Below are 22,102 nucleotides of genomic sequence, written 5' to 3' on the forward strand. Positions count from 1 at the left end.
CTGAGAATCAACAAGGCAAATCCTCTATAAAGACTCCCTCTATTATGAATGGTTTCAGAGTAGCAGCCATGTTAGTCTGTATTCGCAAAAAGAAAAGGAGTACTTGTGGCACCTTAGAGACTAACAAATTTATTAGAGCATAAGCTTTCGTGAGCTACAGCTCACTTCATCGGATGCATTTGGTGGAAAAAACAGAGGAGAGATTGATATACACACACACAGAGAACATGAAACAATGGGTTTATCATACACACTGTAAGGAGAGTGATCACTTAAGATAAGCCATCACCAGCAGCGGGGGGGGGGGGGGAAGGAGGAAAACCTTTCATGGTGACAAGCAAGGTAGGCTAATTCCAGCAGTTAACAAGAATATCAGAAAAAAGAAAAGGAGTACTTGTGGCACCTTAGAGACTAACAAATTTATTAGAGCATTAATTTATTAGTCTCTAAGGTGCCACAAGTACTCCTTTTCTTTTTGCGAATACAGACTAACACGGCTGCTACTCTGAAACCTAAGAATATCAGAGGAACAGTGGGGGGTGGGGTGGGAGGGAGAAATACCATGGGGAAATAGTTTTACTTTGTGTAATGACTCATCCATTCCCAGTCTCTATTCAAGCCTAAGTTAATTGTATCCAGTTTGCAAATTAATTCCAATTCAGCAGTCTCTCGTTGGAGTCTGTTTTTGAAGCTTTTTTGTTGAAGTATAGCCACTCTTAGGTCTGTGATCGAGTGACCAGAGAGATTGAAGTGTTCTCCAACTGGTTTTTGAATGTTATAATTCTTGACGTCTGATTTGTATCCATTCATTCTTTTATGTAGAGACTGTCCAGTTTGGCCAATGTACATGGCAGAGGGGCATTGCTGGCACATGATGGCATATATCACATTGGTAGATATGCAGGTGAACGAGCCTCTGATAGCGTGGCTGATGTGATTAGGCCCTATGATGGTATCCCCTGAATAGATATGTGGACAGAGTTGGCAACGGGCTTTGTTTCAAGGATAGGTTCCTGAGTTAGTGGTTCTGTTGTGTGGTGTGTGGTTGCTAGTGAGTATTTGCTTCAGATTGGGGGGCTGTCTGTAAGCAAGGACTGGTCTGTCTCCCAAGATCTGTGAGAGTGATGGGTCGTCCTTCAGGATAGGTTGTAGATCCTTGATGATGCGTTGGAGAGGTTTTAGTTGGGGGCTGAAGGTGATGGCTAGTGGCGTTCTGTGTTTTCTTTGTTGGGCCTGTCCTGGTCACATAAACTATATCGGAAACCTACTGACTGCTATTCCTACCTACATGCCTCTAGCTTTCATCCAGATCATACCACTCGATCCATTGTCTACAGCCAAGCGCTACGATATAACCGCATTTGCTCCAACCCCTCAGACAGAGACAAACACCTACAAGATCTCTATCATGCATTCCTACAACTACAATACCCACCTGCTGAAGTGAAGAAACAGATTGACAGAGCCAGAAGAGTACCCAGAAGACACCTTCTACAGGACACGCCCAACAAAGAACGCCACTAGCCATCACCTTCAGCCCCCAACTAAAACCTCTCCAACGCATCATCAAGGATCTGGTCACTCGATCACAGACCTAAGAGTGGCTATACTTCAACAAAAAAGCTTCAAAAACAGACTCCAACGAGAGACTGCTGAATTGGAATTAATTTGCAAACTGGATACAATTAACTTGCAAACTGGATACAATTAACTTAGGCTTGAATAGAGACTGGGAATGGATGAGTCATTACACAAAGTAAAACTATTTCGCCATGGTATTTCTCCCTCCCACCCCACCCCCCACTGTTCCTCTGATATTCTTGTTAACTGCTGGAATTAGCCTACCTTGCTTGTCACCATGAAAGGTTTTCCTCCTTTCCCTCCCCCCCCCGCCCGCCACCGCTGCTGGTGATGGCTTATCTTAAGTGATCACTCTCCTTACAGTGTGTATGATAAACCCATTGTTTCATGTTCTCTGTATGTGTGTGTATATAAATCTCTCCTCTGTTTTTTCCACCAAATGCATCGATGAAGTGAGCTGTAGCTCACGAAAGCTTATGCTCTAATAAATTTGTTAGTCTCTAAGGTGCCACAAGTACTCCTTTTCTTTTTTCTATTATGAATGAATGCTCTCATTTGCAGAATTCTTATGCATCCTTCTGACACCAGAGGGCCCTCCCCTCCAGACACTTTCAGGATCTCATCTGCCAAATTCTGCACTGACCTGAAGAACAGCTCTGGGGAAGCTTGAAAGCTTGTCTCTCTCACCAACAGAAGTTGGTCCAATGAAAGATATTACCTCACCCACCTTGTCTCTCTAATATTCTGGGACCGACATGGCTACAACAAAACACTGCACACAAATTCTGCACTGGTCAGCCAAATTTACACTTATAGCAAAAGTCACTAGAGGTGGAATGTTTGGATCAGCTACCACAAAACAGGCCTCCACATGTAACCACAGGATTAGAAACATCAGGTTATCTGCCAACCTGTACTTATTTGGGAGCAGAGCAGAAACAAGAGAAGAGTGATATTTTTATTTTAATACTCCTGCTGTTATTACCAGAGGATCAGTCAACTCAAGCCTAACTATTACTTAGGGAACAAAAAGTGAACCGAGTAGACATCTCATCGGAGTGCAGTTTGACACGTGACTACCAGTTAAGCCTGTAGCTGATTGTGCCATTATTGTGCAGAATTCAGATTGACGGTTTCATACAGCTGACATTTTATAGAGATATACTGAGTGAGTGGCCATCAGCAGGTGGGTATTATCATACAGACGAGTGGAGAAAAAAAAGGAATGAAGGAAGAGATTGTTCTGGGTGGGAGACAAGATTACTACCTAGGTATAGAAATTTAATTCCAGCCTCAGTCTTATACTTCACACCTGGGCACAAGGGGCATTCAGGTGAGCACAACTGTACTTTGTTACATATTATGAAGCGCAAATTGAAGTAAGTGTGCAGAATGCTCCAGTTCAATGTGTAAACCAAAGCCTCCACCGACCACCTTAAGGATTCCAGGTATCTGAGCACAGTGGTTTTTTCGCTCCCTTTATCGCCATCAAGTTTACCTGGGCTTTCTTTAGGGCCATTTGGGATTGCGTTCAGAGTAGGTTCTACATAAAAAGGAGATTTAAAAGAGGATACAGGAGCAACCCACTTATCTGAATGTGCTGAACAAAGCCACGCCATGCATGGAAAGACCTCAAAGGCGACAAGACAACTAGAGCGATTTTACAAAGTGAGTTTGCAACAAAACATGTTAAAAAGACCCAGTCCCGAGACTGCTCCTTTTCTCTCTCTCCCATCGACAGATCAAGCACTACCTGCTAGAACACTACTCAACTAGGAAACACCAACAAGCTATTTTACCCATTTTCCTTAGGATTTCTGTTGAGTTTGCACAGTGACAAGTGTCCACATGCATTAGGTGTATTACTCGTACAGCCATGCCAACAACTAATTCTTTGAATCAGAAGCCATCTACTCCTACACAAAATAATTAATATTATAGTACAGTTTTCAAGATGGATGATCTTTGGCCACGTCAACATGCCTGGAGTGCCACACCCTCTAGGAGCTTGTAAGTGTCTATTCCCTCGCTTGGTACATGGTCTCCACAATTCTCAAAAGCCATTGTCTCATCCCACCTATCCCTCCAAACTGTTCTCCTACCTCCCTTCGTTCCCAAGTTTTCCCAACATACCCTTGCCTCATGTTTCTTCACTCCAACGCCATCCTTCACCCCCTCCAGCCTGGTTTATCCCCTTCATTCCATCCTAACTTCTCTCATCAAGCTTTTTAACTGCTTCTTCCCAGACCAGTCTCAGGTCTGTACTCCGCTCCATCCTCCTCTTCCTGTTGGACCCAGTTGATCCTCTCAAGACTGTTGAGCCAGGGATGAGAGTCTTGTAGATGCCTAAGTTATTTTCCCCTCTGGCTGCCTTGGCAGAGTCTCTTGCAGGTTCCTCCTCTAGGATAGGGTGGGATCTGAGTTACTACAGAGAAGTCTTTCCTGGGTGTCTGGCTGGTGAGTCTTGCCCACATGCTCAGGGTTTAGCTGATCGCCATATTTGAGGTCGGGAAGGAATTTTCCTCAAGGGCAGATTGCCAGAGGCCCTGGGGGTTTTTTGCCTTCCCCTGCAGTGTGGGGCATGGGTCACTTGCTGGAGGATTCTCTGCACCTTGAAGTCTTTAAACCATGAGTTGAGGACTTCAATAGCTCAGACATAGGTTAGGGGTTTGTTACAGCAGTGGGCGGATAAGATTCTGTGGCCTGCATTGTGCAGGAGGTCAGACTAGACGATCATAATGGTCCCTTCTGACCTTAAAGTCTATGAGTCTTCCTCTTGACTTTGGCTTCACTCTGGACTCATGGCCGCAACGCTATGCCACGACTGGAGAAACATGTCAGCTACCACTGGATGTGATGCAAGGAACGCCAGGAGCTGGGAGTCCTGGTGCCACAGCTGAAGAATACAGATCACACTATCATCACTCCAAGAGCTAGAACCATGCTGGAGAGGACCCTGAAGGATGCCATCTGCTGCCAATACGTGGAAAACCTGAAACAGAAGCCGGACCAGGGCAAGGCATTCGAGGCGACGTGCAAGTGGGACGCCAGCAACCACTTCCTCCCTGGGGGCAGTTTCACCCAATTTGCTTACTGGAAGTGCAGCCACAGGCCCCAGCTCAACTGCGTACCATTGAACGGAGCCCTCCACCATGGGAATAGGGACAAGCGATGCGGGAAGTGCGGCTACGTGAACGAGACGCTACCCCACGTCCTGTGTAGCTGCAAGCCCTGTTCGAGAGCTGGGCAGCTGCAACACAATGCCATCCAAGGTCGCCTGGCCAGAGCCATCCCGCCACTAGTGGGGAAGGTTGCCATAAACTCCGCCATCCCCGGAACCAACAGTCAACTGCAACCAGACGTCGTCATCACCAATGAGGACTGGAAGAAGATCATCATGGTGGACATCACAATGGCCTTCAAGAACAGGGTCCCAGCCTTCTATGATGCCCGAGCTCGAAAGGTAGAGAAATACGCCCCTCCGGCTGAAACCTTGAGAGCTAAGGGTTACCAGGTCTAGACAAATGCACTGATCATTGGAGCCCGAGGCGCATGGGACCCCAGTAAGGAGCGAGTGCTGAGATAATGTGGATTCGGTCAACGCTACACTTGGCTGATGTGGCAACTCACGGTGTTGGACGCCATGAGGTGGTCGAGAAACATCTACACAGAACACATCACTGGACATTGGCAATACCAGGAGGGATGAGCTGGAGTGCCGATGAGAAGTGCAGTCAGGAAAGGAACAAAACACTTTCCTCATGGATCGTATTTTCTAAATGGAAAACCGACCTAATTCTCAATTACTGAGAAACAATCTCCACTCATTGATATATTTTGCTTTCCACAACCAAATCTCTGCACAACTTTTCAAGAGTGATGTACCTGAGTATACGGATTCTAATATCTAAACTGTATTGTTAAATTGATTCACCTAAATTGGGGTTATCGCTGATTATGTGCTCTATATCATATGACTTTTAAAAACTAACTTTGTATTTATAGACAAGCTAAGCGCTATACCCAGATGATCACAAGCTAAATAATACGAGTCAACGGTGTAATGCTGTTGCAAAAAAAGCAAACATCATTCTTGGATGTATTAGCAGGAGTGTGGTAAGCAAGACACAAGAAGTAATTCTTCCGCTCTACTCTGCACCAATTAGGCCTCAACTGGAATAGTATGTCCAGTTCTGGGCGCCACATTTCAGGAAAGATGTGGACAAATTGGAGAGAGTCCAGAAAAGAGCAAAAAAAATTATTAAAGGTCTAGAAAAGATGACCTATGAGGGAAGATTGAAAAAAAGGGGTTTGTTTCGTCTGGAGAAGAGAAGACTGACAGGGGACATAACAGTTTTCAAGCTCATAAGAAGTTGTTACAAGGTGGAGGGAGAAAAATTGTTCTTCTTAACCTCTGAGGATAGGACAAGAAGCAATAGGCTTAAATTGCAGCAAAGGTGGTTTAGGTTGGACATTAGGAAAAACTTCCTGTCAGGGTGATTAAGCACTGGAATAAATTGTCTAGGAGGTTGTGAAATCTCCATCATTGGGGATTTTTAAGAGCAGGTTGGACAAACATCTGTCAGGGATGGTCTAGATAATACTTAGTCCTGCCTTAAGTGCAGGTGACTGGACTAGATGACCTCTCGAGGTCCCTTCCAGTTCTATGATTCTATGTACAGACACTCTTTTATCAACCTATTATTTTTTATATATTTTTAACATTAGCTTTAATAAAATTTGTGTGTGTGTTATGCCTATGACAAACATGGGACACAGACACTCAAACTTTACATCGTTCTAACATGGCTACTCAAAAGCAATAAGCTTCCTAAACATTAGCATATAAAAAGGTTAAAACACAACTGGTTATACTTACCTCGACAGGTGGGCAAAGATGGAACCCATGAACTGTTAGCATCACATCTAACTGAACTGCTACCATGCAGAGTGTAGCCAGAATCACATTCAAATATTACAGTGTTTCCATATGAATAATCAGATCCAAACCCAGATTGCTTTTTTCCATTTTTGACTTCTGGCTCTGGACACTTGACCGCTGAAAATTAAAAATACCAGCATAACAACGCTTTACACAGGAAGCATTTAGTGTGTGTGTGTGTGTGTGTGTGTGTGTATGTGTGTGTGGAGGGGAGGAGGTAGCTAGAGGAAAGAAGAAAAAACCCCAATACTTGATTACTGTAGGTATCAAAACCTATTTTAAAATAAAGTTTTACAACTTTAGATCTTTCCCTTTAAAAAGATGTTAGTCTGCATACAGCACAGCACCCAACTGTATGGCTATAAGGCCCCTCCCCCCACAGTAAACTGCACAAGTTAATCATCATTTTATGAAGCCATCAGGAATTTGGGTCAAGCTAGAAGAGATGTACATACAATGACATTCTGGAACTGAACTTCCCTGCTTTTCGGGGACTTATTATTAAGTAGCGAGGTGACCAACCTGCCTAATGCTTTTGAAAAAACCTCAATCTCAGCTGTTATGCTGGGAAATTTGGCAAGAATAAAACTAAGTTGTTGCAGCTGCTTGAATACCAAGTATAAATGCATTATTAGTTAAATGCAATAGCGTGCGTGAGCACTGCTGTCACCAAAATGAGGATTGTACAACGACCTTTATTTCCCCCTCCTAAGAACTTTATGGCTGTGATATGAACTCACAGAAGCATTAGCCTTCACTGCCAAGGAGCCCTTCCAGAGAGTTCTGAAAAAGAGGGCTGCCAAACAATCCTGCTTGTAAGCCTCTCTCTCTCTCTCTCTCTCTCTCTCTCCCCCCCTTCCCCCCTGGCTCTCCTTTCGCACTTGAGTGGTAGGGTACTCACATAAACTCTTAAACTAAGGTTTTGCTTTTATCTCCACCTAAAAAAATCAACTGTTTGTGACCTGAGAATTCACCTCAATCTTGCAACACTGAAGGGAGACAAAAAATACAGGATGTATTAGAGGCAAAAATTGTTTCCAGGAATAATTTATGAAGTGTCAGTCATGCTTTAGTTTTCCAACAGCAACTAATTATCACGATACGTATTTAGAGGGACTAAGCACTAACTGAATTTCCTCAGGTTTATGGGTTTACTTAATCAAAATATAGTTTTTCCTGGGGGACAGAATAAGAAGGGGATAAAAAACACACGCTACTAACCTTTGCATTCAGGGGCAGGCCCACTCCACTCTCCATTGACATTATCTTTCGTTGTACAATGAATGGAGGCCTCTCCAATGAGAGACAAGCCCGTGTCACATTTGTAAGTTACCGCTGAGCCAAAGGAAAACTCTTCTCCACTCTGACCATTATGGGATCCATGGGCGATATCAGGAGGTGGAAGACAAGGTATTGCTGAAGCAAAGAATGTCAACATAAAAATTAAAAGTTTCCACTGAAGGTGAACCAAAGAGAGTTTTCACTAAGAAAGTTGTCTCAGATTCCCCCCATCAAAGCTATTTAGCCATTTGGAAGCGTACTTAACATTCCATTTTAACATTTGAAGCAATACCCCTTTCAGATTCTGAAGGTTTTTCTGCTTTTAGGCTTGACCCAACCCAGTACGTCCATTGCTCAAGGAGGATGCTAAAAAAAAAAAAAAAAAACGCTCTGGAAGATCACCTCAGCAGAGCGCGCTCCTTCCCAACATTAGCCTCAAGGAGCCAGAACCTCTTGCCCGGCATCTCTAGAGACACTATTGTTCCACCAGCAGAAAACTAAGCTAGAACAGTTCTTTTAGCAGCAGCTGATTCTACACTGGACATCAGCAGTATGATTGATGGACCAAGGCCTGAAAGCATTCAAAGAGATCAAATTAAGGTAGAGGCAAATTAATTGTGATTCACTCCAAAAGAGCCTCAGATTTTAAGGGGATAGTCAGATTTGGGAAGGGTCAAAACTTCCTGAAGTCTTTTTCATGCCTTTTACATAGTGAACAGGAGGATTACACAGATACAATCGTGAAGAGGAGCCAGGAGGCCTGTTGGATTGTGTATATTAAACAGTGCCAGGTGAACAATTTAAAAGGTACAAAAACAAAAACAAAACAAAAACAAAAAGATTCTGTAGGAGTCATCCAAACATCACGGTGAACCACAGTATAATTTCATTCCTCCCCCCAACAAAACTGTCATTTGGATTAAATGCCAAAGCAAGAACAGACTGACTCTTCTGAAGCACCAGCTATGCTGCATCATCTCCAGACATGAACTGTTCTTAAAACCATTACATTACTTTACCTTGGCAAAGTGGAACCTCCTTATCCCAATCAACTCTATTTTCCACAAGCACACATTGGGCAGAAGTCGCTCCAATTAATCTGTGCCTAAAGAAAGAAAAACGGTTCAAGTTTGTTACTCACGGAAGCAAAGAACTAGTTAACAGTCCCGAAAGATGGAACATGGTTTCTTTCTGCCACTAGCTGGAGACAAACCATTGAAAAAAGGGATACCTCTAACACCATAGGACAAGGAACAGGAAGGCCAGGTCTACAGTACACATCTACATTGGTTCAGCTACAGTAACTCTTCACTTAACATCGTCCCAGTTAACATTCTTTCGCTGATGATCAATTAGGGAAAAATGCTCCTTTAAAGTAGTTGTTTGGCAGCTGCCTGCTTTGTCCACTGCTTGCAGAAAGAGCAGCCCGTTGGAGCTAGCTGGTGGGGGCTTCGAACCAGGGTGGATCGGCAGCCCCCCCGCCCCATCAGCTCCCCTGTGTGGCAGCCACCCAGCAGGCTATCAATTATTGGGGAGTTCAGCTGTCCCTCCCCCCACTGCCATGTGCTGCTCCTGTCCTCTGACTTGGAGCTGCTCCCGGGAGCCTCCTGCTTGCTGTGCATGGGTGGAGGGGGAAGAGGGGTGCTTATGTCAGGATGTACCCCCTCTCCCTGTTGCCCTTCTCCACAGAAAGGTGGGGGAGAACACGACAGGGCTCAGGACAGAGGGAGCTTGCTGTCAGCAACTGCTTTCTCAACTTGCTGATATACTTTAAAAGGCAATGTACTTAAAGTGCGGTCAGCATATTTAAAGGAGCAACGTATGTGTCTGTGTGTGTGTGTCTGGCTCTCTAGAGTGTGAGGCTACATTAACAACAGTGTGTTAACCCTTGAGAGCTTAGCCAAAAGCACTGCATTTCCAAGTCCATTTAGCTGAAGATCCAGCTAAACCCAGCACACAAAGTTGCAACATACTGGCAAAGCTTACACTTGGTCTTCACTATAGAACACACTAAGCATTTGATTAAATTGAAGTGAAAGAACTTGAAGCAATCCATCTCCTGTGAAGGCAGGGAACAGTGAGAGAGCGCGAGTGAGCGAGCGCGCGCGCGCACACGCGCAGATTGGGCCAAGCGGCTGCTAGTTTGTAAAATAGAATTACACTGCCGACAGCAGTAATGGGAGACAAGACAGCTGCCCTGTGCCGTCACCCACTTGCCATCTCCCTGTTCCATATTCAAAATTCAAGCGTCTTAACTGTCCAAGATCTAACCAGTGGTCTTTAAACACAGAGACCTCATACGACTGCACAATTCCAAAGCCTGACGCCCCTATAGGCTACTGCACAGAAAGTACCAAGTCCTTCAACAAGAGCTAAGACATTTCTGTGGATCAAACCTACTTCATACAGAAGGCAGGATATGGACCAATCTACAGGATAAGCCAAGGGACTTAACTCCCACCTCTGTGCAGCCGGAGAGCCTGCCTTGCCCCAGGGAGTTACCTCCCCACACCCAGATACATCTAATTGAGACTGGACCTGGACATCTCCCACCACCCCAAACATCCCTTGGGAGTCCAATCTCTGCTGCTTGGACAAGCCCCCTAAAGTTGTGATACAGAAAAACAAAACTCTACACAACACCCGCATTGCCGTCATTTGTGTGCCCACGCAATGCAATCCATTCAATTAGCAGGGAGGATGAAGAGCTATTTAAACTAAGTACAATGCTGCCACAAGAACAAAAAGGTAAAAACTGGCCATGAACAACTTCAGGCTGGAAATTAAAAGGTTTCTAACCATCGGAAAGGTGAGGCTCAGGAAGAGTCACCCAATAGTAGTTGTGGGGGCAACTAACTTAGTTTGAGAGAGAGTCAGACAAGTTTATGAGTGCAATTATATGATAGGGTTGCTTGTGATGGTAGGGCTCAGCAACACCGGGGTTTGTTTCCAGTGTGTGTGTGTGTGTGTGTTACATTTCTAAGGCTCACGCTTCAGGATTTCAGCCAGTCACCTGCAGCAGTCAGGAAGGGATTCCCCCACGCAATGTATTCTGAGTTGGTTTTTTTTGTCACCTTCCTTTGAACCGTCAGGGATAGCCCTGGCTGAAAATGGGACACTGGATGGGGAAGGCCAAGACTCTGAGGTGGCATCAACCACTCTCACCTCAGTGCTTGACTTGCTGGTTCTTGCTTACATGCTCAGGCTCTAGTATGTGGGGTTGTTAGGAAATTTTCCCCTTGGTCAGATTGGCAGTGACACTGGGGGTTTTCTTGCCTTCCTCTGTAGTATGTGAGTGCAGGTCAGTTGCCAGGATTATCTCAATATATATCTCACTTCAACATTTCCCTGCCATGACAGGGGCCCCAGGAATTTGTGCACCTCAAGCCCTCCTGATCTCTGCCCATGGCACATAATGGTCTAAGCTCCTGTGGGCTGTAGTATTTTAGATTAATTTTTGGTTGAGTTTAGTGTGTGGGTCCCTGGGAAGTGTTAGTGGCCTGTGATATACAGGTGGTCAGACTGGAGGATCTGGTGGTCCCTTCTGGCCTTAAACTTTGATTATCTCAAATATCCAAAACACACCTGCTCAGTGCTAGGAAGTCGCAAGCTATTTTTGATTCCCCAAGGCCTGGCAACATAAACCATATGGACAAAAGCAACTACTGCACTTGATGCTATCCTGGGTAATAACAACATCTATAAGGGAGGGACAGACAAATATTACCTATTGTAGAGCAGGAAGAGGTCTGCCTCTACCTGGTGTGGCATTTTATGGGCAATATTCTACCACTAGCTCCCAGGACCCACACAGAAACCCCTGTAACTAGGGAGAGATGGCACGGATCAGTAAGTGCCACATGACCCCTGAGGTGGGACTCTCAAGCTCATAACCCAACCCTTACTGGATGATCTCCTAAGGGCTCTATACTGGGATCTTCAAAAGCACCTGAGTGAGTTAGATGCCATCTCCCACTGCATGACAACCATAGCTGGGTAACTATCTTCCTTCAACTCTTTTGAAAATTACAGGTGTAATTCTTAACAAGGGCCCAGCCCAGGGCTGCAGATTTATAGCACAGCACTCACTTTTGTTCTTGAAGTTAAGCAGGCTTTCTAGTCTCATTTTGCCAGACTTCACCAGCAGTTTTACACCAGTCTAGATTCTCTTAGTTAGTCCAAAGAAGCAATTTGCCACTCACCCTTCATTACAGGAGAAGTTTGCCGTCGCACCAAACCGGAGATCCGTTAAATCAACCCTGCCATTTTCTAGTTCTAGTTGTTTACATGGTCTTCCTAGAAGAGAACAAGACGAATATTAGTATTACTTCTTATGACCTTAACGGGAAAAGGGGATATGCTAACTTGCATCCCCTAACATAGCAAATACCATGGGAGATCAAAGCCAATGGTCTTGGGGTCCAGTACCTGTTCTGTATGACAGTGGTCAGCACCAAAGGCTACAGAGGAAAGATAAAAGATACAGAGGATAATTTTGTAATATGCCCACGAGAAGTGAGGAGAAGTGGAAGCAGGATGATGCTTCCTAATCCCACACAGACAGTGGTTGCCTTATATCCTGAAACAAGAGAATTTAGATCCCCTTGCAGATTTAGTGCCTTGCATAATGACAGGTTTCAGAGTAGCAGCCGTGTTAGTCTGTATTAGCAAGAAGAAAAGGAGTACTTGTGGCACCTTAGAGACTCACAAATTTATTTGAGTGTAAGCTTTCGTGAGCTACAGCTCACTTCATCGGATGCATTCCGATGAAGTGAGCTGTAGCTCACGAAAGCTTATGCTCAAATAAATTTGTGAGTCTCTAAGGTGCCACAAGTACTCCTTTTCTTCTTGAAGATTTAGTATAAGTGCAAACATTCATATTGTACATATTAAGGCCCAGTTCCTGACAACTCGTATGCATAACCATATTCATGTGGGTAGACCCATTAACCTTAACTGGCAGCAATTACAAATAAAAATTAACATAATACATGGAAAAAAAAAAGAGACAGCATAAGTTACGACATGTAAAAATTGATATGGGCCGCTAGGGACATCAGGGAGAGAGTCACAACTGGCACAGTTACAGACAATAAGGAGAAGGTTTTGAAGTTCCTTAGGAACAAAAGAAATCCTACTGTAAGAGAATGTACCCGTGTCCACACCTAGAGACTGCTGTAATAATCTTTGTACGAAGTAGACCTTGTGAAGTATCATCTGAAAATGTATAGTTTACTGGTCAATATTGTCCTGATAAACAAGCATGGCAACACTGTACTTGAAGTTTAAGATTTCCCTGTATAATGTTTACTCACGTTGCAAACCACAGCACAAGTTGGCGAACAGGTCAGTCTCAAAGGAATGTGTGCTCTGCTTAAATTTGCATTTAAGCAGTCATCAGGCAGGAAGAAAAAAAAGTCCAAAAGAGTAAGGTAAAGCAGCAGGGAAAATCTTTCCCTATAGACTTTTTGGTCAGTTGGGAATGTTTTCCAAGTGGCAGAACTGACACTATAAAAAAAGGAGGGACAAACACTCCTAGGCACCCCCTCCTCCCTCTCACTCAGTCCACTGAATCACTGCACTAGAAGAGACAAAGGAAGCAGCCACTAAGCTGAAGAAGGGGTCTTCACCTAAGGATTCTAGTCAGTAAGACTGTTAAGAGCATGCGGTAAGAAAAACTTTATTTTGAATTTAACGAATACTAGAAGTTTGTCGGGGTCACCTTGCAGTGTAACCAAGGCTAGTAAGAGCCAAGGTGTGGCTGGCTGAGACACAGCTGGGAGTGACTTGCACATTGGAGGCTGTTTGTGAGCAGTCCAGACTGAAGGCTACAGCAGCAAAGCATTGTAAAGGGCACCCCAGGTTAGAGGGCAGGGGTGACAGATTCTCATTAGTCTGGATGATACATTGAGTAAACCACACGTAGTAATGGGGCAAACCTGTTACTAAACGGAGATGGGTAAAACAATTATGATGCAGGAAAGGCAGAGCGTTCATTTCTTTCCCTTTTATATTTGGAAAGAAGCATGACAACTTAGTCTTATCACGAGAGTCTGATGAAGTACTTTCATGTCTATTAGTAGTTAAACTACATCTGCTAGGGATTAACATTGTTAAGTCAAAATCTTGGGATAACTTGCAATCAAGCGTCCTAAAAAGTGGGCCAAGGAGATCTCTAACCTACTGATTAACATCTAATAAAAATTCAAGAAGAATGAAAGAGCCTTGATCTTGTGCCAGTATTCAAAAAGGGCAAGCAGAAGGACCTAGGTAACTATACACTAGGTTAAATTATTATGCCTGTGAGTGAGATCATGTTAAGGTATTGTGGGATTCATCAATTCCAAGGGCAAATCTATTCTGACCTCTTGTGCAGCATAGGGCTAAATTTTCCCAATTCATAAGGAATTAAGAACAGAAATATAATTAATACCAATCAATATGGTTTTATGGAAAACCAGGTTTGCTTGAGAAAGCTGACTTTGTTCTCTGAAGTTAAAAATTTGTTTGATAAATCTAACTGATAATATACCTAGACTTTTGTAAGCTTAGTACCACACAACATTCTAATTAAAAAATTAGCACTTCAGTATCAACAGAGCACAAGTTTAATGGACTAAGAATTGGTTAAGAGGGTAAGGTATAATCTTTTATTGAACCAACTTCTATTGGTGAGAAACTTTGAACCTTACAAAGAGCTAGTCTTCTTTGGTTTGGAATACATTTTCCAGACCATGAAGAGTGGAGTGTAAGCTCAAAAGCTTGTCTCTCTCAGCCACTTTGTGTCTCTAATATCCTGGGACTGACATGGCTGCAACACCACTGCATACAAGAACTGGCTAACTGACATCTCAAAGAGCAGTCATCCATGGGAAACATTATCAAATGTACATGTTTCTAGTAAGATTCTGCAGGGATCGGTCCTAGCCCTGATGTTTTTCAGCATTTTAATCAGTTGTCTGGAAATTCACAAAAATCATTCCTGACCAAATTCACAGATGACACAAAGATTGGGGGAGTGATAAATGAGGACAGGGCAGTCCTACAAAGCAATCTGGATTCCCTGGTTCCTTTCAAACAAAATTCATTCTAGTACCGTATAACGCAAAATCATACATCTAGGGATAAGAAATGCAGGCTGTTCCTAGAGAACGGGGAAACCATATCCTGGGAAGCAGCAATTCTGAAAAGGATTGAGGTCACAGCAGACTATCGGTTGAACATGAGCTCCCAGTGCGATCCTAGGGCAAAAAGGGCTAATGCGATCCTTGACGTATTAACAGGGGAGCAGGAGTAGGAAGGTGATGGCAATGCTGAATACAGCATTGCCGAGACCCCTACGGAAATACTGTATCCAGGTGTGGTGTCCACATTTTCAAAATGGTGTTGAAAAATTGGAGATGGTGCAGAAAAGAGCCACAAAAAGGTATTCATGGGCCTGAGAAAATGCCTTACAGTGAGAGATTTTAAGAGCTCAGCCCATTTAGCTTGTCGAGAGAGACTGAGGCAACCTGATTACTCCATCTAAACACCTTCTCGAGGAGAAGATCCCAGGTACTAAACGGCTCTTAAATTTAGCAGAGAAAAGCAGAACAAGAACCAAGAGCTGGAAAGTCAAGCCAGGCAAATTCAAATTGGAAATAAGGTGGAAATGTTTAATAGTGAGGGTGACTAACCATTGGAACAAATTACCAGAGGCAATGGCAGATTCTGAGTCTCTGCAAGTCTATAAATCAAGACTGGATGTCCTTCTAGAAGATATGCTTTAGTCAAATACAAGTTTTTGGGCTCAGAAAAGGGATAACTTGGTGAAATGCAAGTCGCCTGTGATGTAACAATCCCTTCTAGCATTAAACTCCACGAAGCAGCTGACTATTCACACGAGCAATATTAAGGACAGTTGTGTTTGCCGGACCCGGTTCTAAGCGTCTCATCCTTTTTTGGAATCCTACCATGTTCTTCGCCTCCATTTTGTGGCAGAATGTTCCACAGGCTTGTTTTGCGTTTTGTAAATATTTGTTAGTAGTTTTCTTGATACGTGAATCCTGATTTTAGACAGCTAAAAACTGCATGTTCCTCAGTCAAGCTCAGTGGAAGAGCTTTTCTTCGCCCCTACAAGAGTTATTTGTGATGCTTTCTCCCGCAGTAGACTTATTCTCACGAAGAATGAACTGTATCAAAAATTCACCATATCTATATGGAGTGCAATATAAATATGCTGTACCCATGCAAAGATAAAGTTGCACTTTTTACGACTGTACTGGGAAAAGTCTCTCAATGCAGACAAGGCACGTAAAAATTGTGACCTCTTTACTAAGGCCTGATCGATTCAGCAAAACAAGTCCCGCTGAAATCACTGGGACTTTAGAAGGCACTAAGTACTTTGCTGAATCAGGGCCTATATATAAAAGTATTTTCTCAAGCCAGCAGGCCAGAGTAGGTGAGTCTGAGGCTATTCAAGAAAGTTCCATCAGTATTCAATGCGGAAATTAAATCATAATTGAAAACATAGGCACAAGAAGGCAGAGTTAAGGTTCATCAGCATCCAACTGTATATATCCTTCCTAGTTACTGTAGTACTGCATTTACTAGGGACTTCTGCATGGAATATAGCATATATAGTCTTGAGATGAGGAAATCTGCAAAAAATCATACTCTTAGCATTGAAGCCAAGAGAAGTATTCTCTAAGCTTTGTTTTGAATTAATACTTTGACCAAGTTCGTAACACATTATTCAATACTGGGTTTACTTTTAGTACAGTGAATTCAGGATATTTCATTATCAGGGATACCTCAACTACAATTTTTCAAAAAAAGACATACACTTACCACACCAAAGTGTTTTACTTTATTGTAAACAGGTTTCAGAGAGGTAGCCATGTTCGCCTATATTAGCAAAAACAACTCGAATCCTTGTGGCACCTTAGAGACCAACAAATTAACTTGGGCATAAGCCTTCATGGGCTAAAAGTGACTATATCAGATGCATAGAGTGGAAAATACAGTAGAGAGGTATAAATACACAGCTTAGGAAAAGATGGGAGTTGCTTTCTTTTTGTATGCCAATAGAAGAGAGATTCCTAACTGTGTCAAGATGGCTTGCACATCAATTGAAATGGAAAAGCAACAAAGATACTCACCTACACAAAACTCAGGGTCTACTGACCATGTTGAATTTTCAAGACACGTAACCAAGGGAGACTTTCCAGAGCTCAAAATGTATCCTGGGCGACAGGAGTATTTCAGTTTGGTCCCAACAGGATAGGAATCATTCACAGCCCCAGGCAGCTCAGCAAAATGCAACCTTGGAGGAGAATTACAAGTGCCTAGCAATAGAGACAGACAAGGAAGGGAAAAAGTTAACTATGAAAGAAATTCAGTAGTCTGTTGTAACAGAATACTTGTTTCTGAGAAGCCACAAAATGATTTTACTGGGGACAATTTGGATGTACTTGTTTTCATTAGAGCCTTGAAGCTAGTTTACTGAACGGGCTTGATACAAAACTACAGTACATTAAAATTTTACATTTACCATGTATACATCACCCTGAGCGTGTATGGTAACGTAGGGTAAGTACATTGTGCAAAACAAGACATTGCTCAACCTCACAGGTTTTATGATCTAACGTAGCACAGGCTCAGAGAGAGGGTTGCAACCACACACAGTGACATGAAAGAAGGTGACATTCAGGGCAAAGGAGACCAAGGGAGAAATCTTTTGACGAGTACATGAAACATATCAGGGTTTAGAAACAAGCAGAAAACAGCTGGTGGAAAGCGATCTCTGAGACAGGTAACTTTCATAATTCTCATGCGATGCATGGAAACTGTATGACAGGCATGAGGACAAGTGCCAATGAGAAGTAAAGTTGGGAAAGTAACTGAAATACTTCCCAAGTTTCAGAGTTGCAGCCGTGTTAGTCTGTATTCGCAAAAAGAAAAGGAGGACTTGTGGCACCTTAACCCACCCAACAATATCGTTAATCTATCCAACTATACTCTTAGCCCAGCAGAAGAATCTGTCCTATCTCAGGGCCTCTCCTTTTGCCCCTCCATCTGCATGAACATGATACAGTTCTGTGGTGACCTGGAATCCTATTTTCGACATCTCTGACTCAAGGAGTATTTCCAACACGGGATCTGGGGGCAAAAATTGGGGATTGGTCCTGCTTTGAGCAAGGGGTTGGACTAGATGACTTCCTGAGGTCCCTTCCAACCCTGAGATTCTATGAAATGACAGGATTCAGAGTAGCAGCCGTGTTCGTCTGTATTCGCAAAAAGAAAAGGAGGACTTGTGGCACCTTAGAGACTAACAAATTTATTAGAGCATAACTATGCATCCGATGAAGTGAGCTGTAGCTCACGAAAGCTTATGCTCTAATAAGTTTGTTAGTCTCTAAGGTGCCACAAGTCCTCCTTTTCTTTTTATGAAACGAACAACACACTAACCCACAGAGACCTTCCTACCAACGCTACAAAAGGAAGGATTCTGGGTTGGCTCCTCCTGAAGGTCAACACAAGGGACCAGACTTCTGCACAGAGCGCGTCCGCCGACGGGCAGGGGCTGAAATGGTGGGAAAGCAGCATCGCTTGCCCCGTAACCTCAGCCGGGCAGAACACAACGCCCGGCACAGCCGCAGAAACAACTCTGACACCATAATCAAAATTAAACTGGCCTCTAGTCTCTACGGCGCCACAAGCAGGCCTGTTCTTTTCCAAATACTTCCCGACCTGCTGCCTTTTCTAAGGGGCAACCGACCCTAGGTGCTCAGCGACTGAGGGACAAGCCTCACCCCTTCCTGTACTTGCTTTCCACAAGCCCCTCTCAGTATCACCTTTCAGGGGTGATGGACCCAAATACCTGGATGCTAATGCCTTAATATTTGTATCACTGAATGCATGGGCCTTAATTGGGGATACTGCAGAGGGGGCCCCCTCCTCCCCCCGCCCACAACTCACCGCGAGCCAGCGGCGGCAGCAGCAGCAGCAGCAGCAGCGCCAGGAGCCCCCAGGGGCCCGGCGGGCAGCGCGAACCCGAGACCATAGCGGCGGGGGAGCGGACCCAGGACGGTGCCACCTCACGACGCAACCGCAAGCCCTGACTCAGGCAGGGGCGTCGGGGCCAGCCGGCGCGGGGGGCGGGGCCAGCCGGCGCGGGGGGCGGGGCCGGGGCCGGCCTCGCCGCTGGGAGGCTGCGGAGGAGGCGGCCGCGCCCCTGCGTGGTTCCCTGCCGCGCTGCGCGCGCGCAGCCTGGTTCCTCCCGCCGGGACCCCGCGGCCTCCCCCCTGGAGCGTGCGGCTGGTCGAGGCCCGCGCGGGGAGGCGGGGGGCCGATGGGGTTGCGTGACTTCCCCCCGTGGCCGCGCGCGGGGTGTCACAACCCCAACGGGAGGGCGGGGGCGAAAGGGAAGGGCCCGGGCCCGGGGTGGCGGAATCAACAGTGACGCGTTTTCCCCAGCCTCGCCCTGTCTGGCCGGGGAAGCCGGCTCTCATCTCAGCGCCCTGGTGCTTCCCGGCCTGCAGTGGTTTGCTGCTGATCCGACACCGGGGGCTAAATCAGTGGTGCTCAGGCGTTTGGATCGGTGACCCCCTTTCACGCAGCAAGCCTCGCAGCGCAACTCCCCTTCTAAATTAAAAACACGGGGGGGGGGGTGGTTTTTTACATTTGACGCTGTTATAAATGCTGGAGGTGTGGTGGTCTGGCCCATCGAGTGGCGCTGAGAGAGATGACTGAGCCTGCTCTACAGAACTAGCCATGGGCCGCCTGGGTTTTAGCTCCTGCGGTAGAGGCTCGTGCACTAGTGGACTCTAGAGAGCTCAGGTTCGATCCCACCCGCCAACCATGGGGGTCTGTCGGTGTTACACAAAAGACCGGAAAAAGAAAAGGAGTACTTGTGGCACCTTAGAGACTAACAAATTTATTAGAGCATAAGCTTTCGTGAGCTACAGCTCACTTCATCGGATGCAGTGAGCTGTAGCTCACGAAAGCTTATGCTCTAATAAATTTGTTAGTCTCTAAGGTGCCACAAGTACTCCTTTTCTTTTTGCGAATACAGACTAACACGGCTGCTACTCTGAAACAAAAGACCGGAAGATTTGCCCCCCAAGTGCTTTTTTTTTTTTTTTACTGCGTCTCTGCAAACGGAATATACACGGTGTCACTGAGAGCATATTTATGTCATCCACAGGTGGGTTAGGTGCTTGTCCAAGACGCATCAGCCCTCTGCTGCCGGAGGTTTGAGCCTTTGCGGCACGGCCGTTGGTTTCAGTGGGGCTCCATGCAACTACAGCGTCTGCTCACGAGAGTACAGTTTGCAGGAGTGGCGCTCACATTTGTTTTATGTTTTAATAAAAAGAATATCGTATTTTATTCATCTCCTTTCTGCGGAACTCAGCTTGGGGTCATTACTGTGATCTGGCCACAAAGGCTAGCCACATTTAGTCAGGCAAAGTGTAACCCGGTCATTATGAAATAAGGGGATATGGTGTCTGTTTACAATTTAGATGACCTGTTCTGTTTATTTCCAACTCACAGACAGAGCTGGTAGCGACCCCTGTACTGAGAGTGGTGACATCTTTCTATTACAACAGAGTCTTGTGAAATTAGTTTTTCTCAAACATCACCATTGTTTACAGCAGCCCTTTGAAATTCAGCAGGCAGAAAGCGCTCAGGTTAGAGACGTGCCTTTTTTTGTGTCCCCTCCCAGGCAATTCCATTCAGGGTTGGCTGAGATGTCAACTTAAAACAAAAAAATATCACCAGTTCCCTTCACTCTCATGCATTGCCAGACAAATGTTGGCAGCCTGCCAAAAAAAACAACAGTCTCTTAAGTCTGACACTGTGCCACTGCAGCAGCAAGACGCTGCACCAGGGATGCCTGGGAGCTGCAATGGGGTTGTGGCAAACAGTGGGGCTGGGGCTCCAACCCGCCCCCATAGATAACACATGGGCCATGGTAGAGCGTCTCCCACTCTGAGGGCACACACTAGGCAGGAGTAGGGAGAAGTGAGGAAGCCAGGCTCTTCCCTAATTCAGCTATAAGGCCTCTAGAGTTCTAGTGGTAGCTATCTGTACTCAAGTGTCAGAAATTGCAGGTTCATATCCTGCTGATGAGATGTATAAGGGGCTATTATACTTGCATGCAATAAAATTTTCAAAAATACTAAGAAACTGCACACAGTGAGAACTCCTGCAGTGTGTAGGGACAGCAAAGGGAGTGGTGTGGTCCCCAAAGGAATTCCCGCAGTGCAGGGAAAGCATATCCTGGCATATGCAGCCCGAAAGCTGCCTCTCATGCAGCCCCTGGGGTAGGGTACTGCCAAAGGCATGAAGAGAAGTGGCCAGAGCACTTCATGCTTCGGAATTCTTGGCTGCAGGGAAATCTGTTGGCAGCGGCAGGGGGAAAGCTGCTGAGGGTTATGCGGGGGTGTGACTATTCCAGGAACAGGTGGGGCCTGTGTGAGCGCATTGTGCTCTAATGTACGCAGGAGGCTGCACAGGCCCCGAGCGCCTGAGGAGCCCGGAATCGGAGAGGTGTAAAGGGGGCTTAAAGCCCCGAGATCCTGGTCAGTGCCTTGTGTGCCATGCCTCTTGTGAGCGGCAGCACAGAGTCTTGCTCGTATCTTTCAGTCACAGCACTTTTTGTCAGTGAAGGTTTGAACTGTTAGTGGTCTCCACGGTCCACCCCAACCCACCGTCCAGCCTCCACCGCAAACCCTGCTTCGCCTCCAGCATGTATAATAGTGTTAAATATATAAAAAAGTGTTTTTAACTTTTAATGGGGGTTGAACTCGGAGGCTTGCTATGTGAAAGGGTTCACCGGTACAAAAGTTTGAAAACCACTGCACGAGACCCATCCTTCCCCTTTGAGACCCAGGAGTAGAACCCGGGCCTCATGGCTGGGCCTGGTATCCGGTCAGTTCCTTCGCTAGGGCAGGGACAGCCTCTCCTGTGGTGTCTCCGTCCTGCTGCACCATGGCAATGTCACAGAGCACCTGGACTGCAGAGACGCATGCTGAGCAGGGGGGTGTGGGCAGCCAGGTACCGCACTGGCTTCATCAGCGCCTGCTCTCTGGGCAGAGCCCATGACAGACCCACCTCCAGCCCTCCTGAGCCAGGCTGGTCCCTAAAAACCGCCTGTGGAGCCAGGCCGCTCTCAGAACCATCCCCCAGCAAGTGCCTCAATCAGTGCTCTTATCAGCCGCGCATTGGCCACTTGGCCTCTCCAAAGCAGCGCACATTGAAGGCACAGACCTTGAAGGTGGCCCGGGCAAGGTGAATCCTGAACTTGAACAGGAG

General features: G+C 45.5%; 1 protein-coding gene and 1 long non-coding RNA gene across 2 annotated transcripts in view; one reads left to right on the top strand and one right to left on the bottom strand.

The window, feature by feature from the left end:
• Positions 1 to 18,967, bottom strand: part of LOC119846317 (complement receptor type 1-like) — a 158,525-nt gene extending 139,558 nt beyond the window's left edge. The window contains 6 exon segments of the mRNA XM_043500721.1: positions 6,461 to 6,640; positions 7,745 to 7,939; positions 8,824 to 8,909; positions 12,007 to 12,100; positions 16,945 to 17,130; positions 18,764 to 18,967. Coding sequence (XP_043356656.1) covers positions 6,461 to 6,640; positions 7,745 to 7,939; positions 8,824 to 8,909; positions 12,007 to 12,100; positions 16,945 to 17,130; positions 18,764 to 18,848 — 826 coding nt within the window. The 5' untranslated portion in view covers positions 18,849 to 18,967.
• LOC122457152 lies at positions 12,298 to 12,809 on the top strand. Its single transcript, XR_006276533.1, has 2 exons — positions 12,298 to 12,419; positions 12,659 to 12,809. It is a non-coding gene; the product is annotated as an uncharacterized LOC122457152 (long non-coding RNA).
• Positions 18,968 to 22,102: the final 3,135 nt, after the last annotated feature.

This window comes from Dermochelys coriacea, chromosome 21 (assembly GCF_009764565.3).
Source record: "Dermochelys coriacea isolate rDerCor1 chromosome 21, rDerCor1.pri.v4, whole genome shotgun sequence".
NCBI classification, from domain to species: domain Eukaryota; kingdom Metazoa; phylum Chordata; order Testudines; family Dermochelyidae; genus Dermochelys; species Dermochelys coriacea.